Source organism: Myzus persicae, unplaced genomic scaffold, assembly GCF_001856785.1.
Source record: "Myzus persicae strain clone G006 unplaced genomic scaffold, MPER_G0061.0, whole genome shotgun sequence".
Classification (NCBI taxonomy): domain Eukaryota; kingdom Metazoa; phylum Arthropoda; class Insecta; order Hemiptera; family Aphididae; genus Myzus; species Myzus persicae.
This window is the reverse complement of record NW_019100639.1, coordinates 37-9986: the sequence shown is the minus strand read 5'-3', so window position 1 is coordinate 9986 and position 9950 is coordinate 37. Positions and strand designations below refer to the sequence as shown.

The window sequence follows — 9950 nt, the reverse complement described above, 5'->3', positions numbered from 1 at the left end:
CTACAGAAAAAAAATGTATAAAAATAATATAACTAAATACAATTCAGTGTATCATCAAAGTATGTAATAATTACTTTTGTTCCAACTATATCCTTAATGATTTCTTCAACAGTCACTTCATTATCAATGACATGAATTTGTTCTTCTTGTCTTAAAGTTCTCACGTTTATTCCGTTTGTACCTAACCAGTGTAATAGATGATAAATTTATCGCCAAAAATGTTAGTGAATTGAAAAGTAAACTGAAAAAAAAAAAATTATGAACACTAAAAATCTTCTTTCAATATTTCATTTTTTTTATTAAGTAAAATTAATTTTAGTAAATTAATTATACAAAACTCTAACCAAATACAATTAAAAAAGATACTAGGTAAACTTCCTTGATAAGCACATATTTCAAAATAATCCATTGAATTGAGACATATTAAATGTATTTACCTAAATAATTTAACTGTTATTAATTATGGCTGATTCTAAAAGGAAATGTAGGCCATATAGCATTGATTATTTGAAGTTCGGCTTCATTCCATTATTGCCGGACAAAAACCTACCTATGTGTCTTTTATGCAACAAAGTTTTAAGCAACGATGCTATGAAACCATCTACACTAGAAGATCATCTGAAAAGGTGTCATCCTGAAAAAACAAGTAAAGATTTTAAATACTATCAAACACAGAAAGAAAAATTTCAGAAGAGACCTACCATGGATAGTATGCTTGCTACCACGTTAAAAAAAGACGATGGCTTGCGGGCGTCTAACAATATCTCACTGCTCATAGCAAATCAGGTAAGCCTCATACTATCGGGGAGCAGCTAATTTTGCCAGCCTTTGAAGAGATCTTAAAAACTATTTTACACAGACCTGCATATGATATACTGAAAAAATGCCTTTAAGCAACAATACAGTTCAAAGACGTATTGATGAAATGAGTCATGATGTTGAAAGTTATTTGTGTAATTATTTGCAAACAACCTAATTCTCCATACAACTAGATGAGTCAACTTTGCCTGGTAATGAAGCACTATTATTAGCATATGTTCGTTTTGTTATGGATCAAGAAATCCACGAAGAACTGCTATTCGCAAAAACGTTAATTACAGACACAAAAGGTGAATCAATATTTAATGTTTTGAAAGATTATTTCACGGAAAAGGCGATTCCTTTAACAAATATAATATCAGCAGTAACAGATGGAGCACCTGCCATGGTTGGGCGTTATCGTGGTTTTCCAAGTCATTTAAAACAATATGTACCCGAGTTGTTTGCAATTCACTGCGTCATCCATCGACAACATTTAGTTGCTAAAAATTTAAGTACCAGATTACATCAATCTCTTCAATTAATCATAAACGCAGTAAACAAAATTCGGAGTAGCGCATTGAATTCTAGATTATTTGCACAGTTATGAGAAGAAAATGACGAAAACTTCCATCGATTACTCCTTCACACCGAAGTAAGGTGACTATCGAAAGGATAATGTATGACAAGATTTTTTTCACTTTTTGACGCTGTTTTAGAATTTTTGGGTTATAAAGATCCCGTATTAAAAGAAAATTTGATCCTAAGGAAGAAAGACATTGCTTATTTAACAGATTTATTTGCTAAATTTAATGAGGTTAACTCATTTTGTTTTTAATGATGAGTTTATACTTTCATTTTATTGTTTATTTTTAATTTTGATTTTAGAGGACAGTTACATTTACTGTGCCCTCCAAAGTTATTTTAAACATAAGTTTTCTAGGACTCTAACCCCTGTAACTATTAAATCCTAGTTACGCCTATGAATAAATGTAATATACATAATTCAAAAATCGGGTAAGTATGAGTACGCATTAACGCTCTGCTGTACATTAGGTGTCTAGAATTGACGAAATTTTATTTGTCCAATAGGTCTCTAGCAGTGTTGTATCATACATTAACATACAAATAATTGATATTAAAAATATTAACTATGTTAAGTAAACATGTAAGCAATAATATTTAATATTAAGTTTTATAGTAGTAAGTTTTAGCAGACCTAGCTAAACAGAAACTAGGTTAAGTGACAATATAATATAAGTCATAGTTGACAACCACAGATATAGGTATAGATTTCAGTATTTATTTTAACATCGCCGTACTCTGATATTATTTTCGTTGTATGGACTGTGTAATAGTAATAGTTTTGTAATAGTTTTCTATCGTTTTCTGTAGAACACGTCTTTCCTCGATTTTGATTGTTATTTTATTGTACAACTTTCATTTTTTTAAATGCCTAGACGAAAGTTAAAGATTGGTCGATCTCAGAATGATGCCAAAAGAATGCGTGTAGGACGTAGAGAACGACATTTAAATAATGATGATGTTGTTAACGACAGAGGTTCATGGTCAAGAAAAGATTATTCTGCTATGAACTATGAGTTAACGGTGGATTACAACAATAACCCATCAGTTTTTATAGGAATTCCTACAATAGTATGCCAGTTTTGTTCTGCTCTGAGATGGAAAGACGAATGCAAAACCTTATGTTGCTCTAATGGCAAAGTACAATTAGATGATATAATTATAATACCAGAACTATTGAACTACCTTCTTAAGAGGACGCTATACCCGTAATTATTAGCGGTAAAAACAGCTCTACGAAAAACAAACGAAACAGTATTAAAAAGCAATTTTAGAGCAAAAATACCTATTATAGAATTTATAGAGAACAATATTTAGGAAACAACCTCATCGGTGTTTTTTAAAATATCAATTATTAAAAAATTTACAGTTGTTTAAAAAATGTAAAAAAAAACGTTTTTGTGCCTTTTGTAACAAGCTGTATATTTAAAATATTGCAAAACCCCGATGAGGTTGTCTCTGAAATATTGTTCTCTATAAATTTCATAATAGGTATTTTTGCTCTAAAATCACTTTTTAATACTGTTTTGTTTGTTTTCCGTAAACATGTTTGTGTTGTTGGATTTAATTTTTCATTGCTGTAATGTGCTGCCACCTGCCTGCTATGCGACGTCAGTCGCGATTTCTCCCCCACTACTCCAAAAACTGAATTTCAACTACGGTCTACGACTATCGCGCGGTGACGGTCGGTTGACAATTATCAGTAAAGACAAGCCGCTTCCAGGAAAAGACTATGAACTAATATGGACAATATGATATTATTATTTTAGCTATGAAAATAAAATATAATTATTATGTATAAGCTTATAGCTATAATAATGTAATAAGAATTATTTTTATTTTAATAATCGGCATCGACGATTAACGGCATTTCACCTACCTAATTTTTTCCCCTATTGGATAACTCCAAAATAGCTCTATTTTCAATTATTTGTACAAAAATAAATATTCAAGTTATTGAAACACAACCATTCCTCCTGGATTATTCGATGTGATCACATCATTTTCTTACGGATTTCTATGCCGTGTTGTTCAAATTTTTTTTAGTGGATTGCGTATTTTTTTGACAATGGCAAATAAAGAAAATAAATTAAAACGGAAACGGGCAAGTAAAAAAAAGTTGTCTAGTTCCCTTGCACTCCGACGATGCAAACAAATAAAGTAAGTATATAGTACTTATATAAATTATATTACATAATTATAAATTTAGATATTTTCATTATTCGTTTATCTTAAAAAGTAAAATGAAATGAATTATTTATATTTTGTACTCAACCCATACTTCAATTAATAAATTAAAATAACTCTATTCACTTTTACATATTAGTTACCTATAACCTGCTATACCTATACTATATTACCAAACTATCAAATATATTATGATCACAACATATATGATTTTTTTTCTACTATTTAATAAAAAATTGTTTAATTTAATTTATTAATGAAGATCAAATTTGAAATGTATAATAAATTGATGCAAAGTCTTAAAGTATTATACGAATATTTTTAGTAGTTTTGGGGGTACACCAATAATTCCTCATATTGATTGTACAACATCACCGGATTCACCTGATATTGATTGTACACCGCATCCAAATCTTGATGATTGTACCAATAATTTAAATAATAAACAATACGAGGATGAAAGAAATGTAGCTGACTTTTTTGATAGCCCTACGCTATTTGGTTCGAGGTACCTACTTATAATTATATTTAAAATTTGTACTATAATATTTATTGATAAAATAATGATAATAATAATCATCAATTTTAATGTTTGTGTAGTAATGATATTGGTGCTCATAATTTAAGCGTAATTTCAAGTACTTCTGATACAATTATTGCCGAGTATGTACCTATAACGTAATATAATTATTTTTTGGATGAAATGCACTTTACCTACGATAATTAAAATAATCAATAATTGTATAATTATAATCACGATAATTACTAGTTATGAGAAATCATGTACCTAACTAAAAAATTTTAAAGATTTTTTGACAAGCCTAAATTTTTTTAACATTTCTAGAAAAAATGCAAGTGGTCGGTAAAATGCATTTATTCCTATTTTTCTCTTTATAACTTACGTATAATATATATTTATATTTAGGAATTTAGTAGGTAGACGAATAGTTGATATAGCTTATATTTTCGATCAAATAAAAAATAGTTGCCATAATAGTGGTACCGATTGTTCATTTTTGAATATGATATTTAAATCAGAAAGCAGAAACGGGTATACTTCAAAATTTAAGTTTCAATGTCAAGTGTGTAGTATTGAAAGTATAATTAATTCTGAAAACCCTAAAGAAACATATATACCAATTAACAAAGCTTTAGTTAACGGTAGTATTGCAACAGGTATGCACCTAACCTAACACATAATAATTAATAACTGAACAATAATACAATAAATGTGATGTAAATAAATTATGATTAGTAAAATAAATAAATTAAATTTTACAACAAAAGGAATAGGATATGCACAATTAACGGAACTGTCAGCATCCATTGAAGTACCTACTATGTGCAATGCAACGTACATAAAAATACAAAATTGTATGAATTTAGTAGTACAACAAACTGCATGGAATGAAATGCAGATGGCTGGGGACGAAGAACGACAGATGGCATTGGAAAATGGTGAGGTGGACGTAGACGGTATACCTATGTGTACAGTTATCGCTGATGGCCAATGGTCGAAGCGTAGTTATAAGTCCAAGTACAATGCTTTATCAGGAACGGTACGAAAGCATATATATCTTTAAGTTGTTAATCATTATATAGTATTACATTTTTAATTGTAATAAAAAATAATATATGCATGCAGGCCACTATTATTGGGAAAAGAACCAGAAAAGTTTTATTTGTAGGAATAAGAAATAGGTACTGTGTTGTTTGCCAAAGAGCATCAAACCGTAATGAGAAAGCATCCGAACATGAATGTTTTTTAAATTGGAGTAAAGCCTCCACTGCAATGGAAGCAGATGGAGTAGTTGAAGGTTTTTCACGCAGCATTGAAATGCATGGTCTCAAATATAATAAATTAATTGGTAGGAGCATAGATACCTAATTATCAATTTAAAAAAAATGTATTAGTTTATATTTTATATGGTTCACTATTATCACTTATATTATAGGGGACGGAGATAGCAGCGTGTTAAAAAAATTGAAAGAAGTACTGCCATATGGTCCAGATTTTTTTATAGAAAAAATAGAATGCCGAAATCATTTGTTAAGAAATTTTTCTCAAAAATTGACAGCTTTAGCAAATAAAACTGAATTTCCAATTAATTTGAGAAAATTTATTTTATCTCAAATTGTTAGATTTCGTTCTGACGTCACAAAAGCGGTACAATTCAGAAAAAAACAAGATATACCCAAGTCTCAACAAATTACAGGTTTATTATAAAAGAGTTATTATTTATTGTAAGATCATTTTTATTTTTTTATTTTCTGAGTGGAGACGGTTTGTCACCTTTTGTTTATAAAATAATTTGCTATTTTGACGATTTTTATATATATTTGAAATCCACTTAGAAAATTAATGTTTTACTTACAAACAATAATTGTATTCTGCATTCATACAATATATAAATCAAATAAAAAATATTATAAATAATGTTCTGATAATTTTTAGAACTCGGATCAGATATTGCTAATAGCATTTATCACAGATTAGGCCAACATACGAAATGTGCAACTTACTTTTGTCATGGACAAAAAGAAGGTGAAATAAATTTAATACCTCAGGCTGAAAAATGTGGTTTATTACGAGAAATTAATCAAATACTCTTTAGACTTACTACCAATGCACCTAGCCTTTTATCGGATGTTGACAATAACGCTTGTGAAATTTTTAATAGTGTAATAAATAAGTACATAACTGGAAAAAGAATAAATTTTTCACAAAAAAATTCTTACAATACAAGAGTTGAAGCTGCCGTAGTTGCTTTTAATTCAAAACAATATCTTAGGCAAGTTCATAAAACTATGCAAAATAAAAGCCCAGGTAATTATAAATCCAATACCTAGTGTATTATATTTATATCACGCAATTAATATTATCAACAGACAACAAAATAATGTAAATAAATAATATTTATTGTTATGCCTAATATAAGTACCCGATACAGCATAATACATGTTGTTACTTGTTATATATTTAGTTGATTAGTATTTATGTTTTATTGTATAATTAAAATTGTTTTTTAGGAACATTCGGCAAAAAATATTTGAAAAATATAGAGCGTATAAGGGCTAATAGTCTTAAAAGACGACAGTTATTTTCAACAAGTATGGTGTTCAAAAGTCGACCTAAATTTACAGCAGCGGATCAAAATTATGGATTAGCCGAACCATTGATTGATACAATGAGCAAAGAGGATTATGACAAAAAAAAATCATTATTTATCCAAAAACTAAATGAGGCTGATAGAACTGAGATCGAAGTTATTACAAGAGATCAAAGTGATAATTCTCTTTGGTTTAAAGAAAGAAGACTTCGAATCACAGCATCAAATTTTGGTGTAATATGCAAAATGCGACCTTATACTAGTTGTAAGAAAAAAATTCATAATTTACTATACGCACCCAATCCTAAAACAAAACAATTGAATTATGGCCATATTATGGAATCAAAAGGTCGAAAAAAGTTTGAAGAAATGTATGAACTAAACGTCCAAACATGTGGTCTTATTATTGATTCCAATCTACCATATTTAGCAGCAAGTCCAGGTAAATATATTTTTTCAACTTTTATTTTTAATAGGTACATAGTGCCTATTGTCTATAAATCAATTTTTTACAATTAAGTATAACCATGTGTTTGAGGATTTACATTATTTATTAGCTATTTTTTATTTATAGCTTATTTTTATATTATAGATGAACTTTTAGTACCTATATTTACATATTATATATTATTTTAATTAGATGGTTTAGTTGGAGAAAATGCTCTATTAGAAATAAAGTGTCCTTAAATGCTCGTAATTCAGAAAGTTCAATCGAAGCTTTCAATAACAAACTTGTAAGTGTTGGTAGATATAATTATATTTTCTATTGATACCGCTTCACTTATGATGTTACCTACATGTTACAGCTACCAAATTGGATAATGCAAGATTCGTCAATTACATTAAAGCGAAATAGTAATTATTATTACCAAATTATAGGACAACTGCACATTACCAATCGTAAATTATGCTATTTGGTAGTATATACCGAAAAATGGACTACAGTAGAAACAATTTATTATGATCATCCATTTTGGATGAAAATGTCTGAAAAATTAATATCGTGAGTAAAATACCTATATCATTCCTATTAATTAAAATAATTATGACATGAATTTGTATTTTAGGTTTTATTTAAATTGTCTCTTGCCTGAGCTCATCGATCCCTTATATGGCAAAAGATTATTAATTAGTGATATCAGAGATCCAGATGACATAATAGAAAAACAAGAAGAACGATTTAAATCATTATCATTGAAAAAAAATAAAAAATCGTAATATTATTATGATAGTGATTTGGTTTTATTATACATTTAAAATTTAAATTATGATTAATTCTAAATATATTATGATGCACATTAATAAGCTATGATCTCTCAATTGCAAAATTTGAATGATAACATTTTAACATAAGCACCTACACATTATATTTAAAAAAAATTATAATTTGTTAAATAATGAGTGGTATAGTGATTGCCTATTGGTATTATATTTGAATAAGTAATCATTCAATAAATACAAATCAAACTATGTTATAATACAGTTTCTACGATCTATATAAAGGTATATATATTTAGGTAAGCAGTGGTTAACATTATAATTGTTGGTTTATAGATACGCGTGGGTATTTAAAAATATTACGGCGGCATTTACGTGTATGAATTTCATATTGATGCGTAACGTCTTGGACGAACGATCATAGTATAATAAATCGGCGCTCCCGAACGAGAACTCGTCGGCCAGACGTTGACCGCGAGTAGTGGGCGTGGCTAAACGCCGCGTGCTTGCGGATTGCGAAAACACCTAACAGCGCGTTCTCTCGGCCGTTGCATACGTTTCATTTTAGGTGTAGCGTCCTCTTAATGGGAAGTCACACAAAACATAAACAATTCACACGCGATATTCGTTATTACAACAATGACTATTAAACAACGACTTCATTCAGAAGCAAACAGGTAGTTCATAAAGGCCTGCCTTTAAAGTACAGTCAGGTTTACCACGTTGCTGTCAGTATTTTTCCATATCTTCCTGATGACCATACATTTTTGCAAGTTTATTTTATCTCCGATCCTGATACACAAGTATCTACACGATGTAACATAAATTCAAGAGAGATCCTCGACAGCGTATTAATGAGACATGTTAAATACTCATATTAGACATGTAAAGTCTTTTAAAACGGCAATTGAAAGCGTTTCTTCTAATGTTACAGACTATAAATTGGTAATAATAAGCTAATAGCGTTTTTTAAATTATGCGCAGAAGATGAATTTGCTAAAACGTTGACTTATGATAAAATTCCAAGTTCTATACATGGAATCAGGTTGGCAAAAAGTTTAATCAGCATAAACAAGGAACTGTGGTGGGAGAACACCCTGGCGTCAAAAAAAACCGATGCTCTGGGCAGGGTATATCCTAACAATACCGAGTGTTTTCACTTGAGGATGCTGCTCCATAAAGTTAAAGGTCCAACTTCTTTTCAAAGTTTTCGCACTGTGCAAAATGTCATTTATGATACTTTTCATGGTGCATGCAAGGCGTTGTGTTTATTGGATGACGAGTCCCATTAAGAAAACATGTTATCAGAAGCTTCTATATGATGTACACCTAAATCACTAAGATGTTTATTTGCTATCATGCTAAAGTTTTGTCAAATTACTGATCCTTTGATGCTTTGGCGAAATTATCGTGAAAGTATGGCTGACGATATGCTGCATCGAAAACGACAGGAATTGTCATCAAATTATATTAGTTTTGACCAAACTATATTTGATGAAGCTTTATTTGAATTAAACAAAGAAGTGGAAGTTTAATCGAGAAAATCTATAGTACATTTTGGTTTTTCTTTACCGATAAACATAAATAGAACAACAATTAATATTGAGTGTTTAAGAGAGAGAAATTATGATCAACAGCAACTATTACTGTCCGCTCAAAATGAAAATCAATTAAACCGTGAACAAAGAATTGTATACGATTCAGTGATGTCGTCTGTTAACAATAATGATGGCAGAATATTATTTTTAGATGCTCCTGGGGGCACGGGTAAAACTTTTTTGATAAATTTACTTCTCGCAAAATTAAGATATGGTGGAAAAATTGTTCTTGCGATAGCGTCATCTGGCATTGCGCTACGCCATTACCCATATAGCAAATGTGATATATTGATATACATTTGATATTCAGTTTATATAATTTTTTGTACATTCGTTAGGTGATATACATGCAATATCATAAAGATAACTGAAAATCAATGTATGTGTTTATATATTTATATGATAACTTCTCGATATCAAAATTCTGATATTAAAAAAGTTATTTTCGCGCAAT

At 29.5% G+C, this 9950-nt stretch overlaps 1 protein-coding gene and 1 pseudogene across 1 annotated transcript; both read left to right on the top strand.

Moving 5' to 3' along the window:
* Positions 1-462: 462 nt before the first annotated feature.
* Positions 463-1636, top strand: LOC111038433 (annotated as a pseudogene).
* A 5122-nt stretch (positions 1637-6758) lies between these two features.
* On the top strand, positions 6759-7367 carry LOC111038425. Its single transcript, XM_022321522.1, has 2 exons — positions 6759-7122; positions 7321-7367. Exons 1-2 carry the CDS (start codon positions 6759-6761, stop codon positions 7365-7367), a joined length of 411 nt encoding a protein of 136 aa, XP_022177214.1.
* The last annotated feature ends 2583 nt before the right edge of the window (positions 7368-9950 follow it).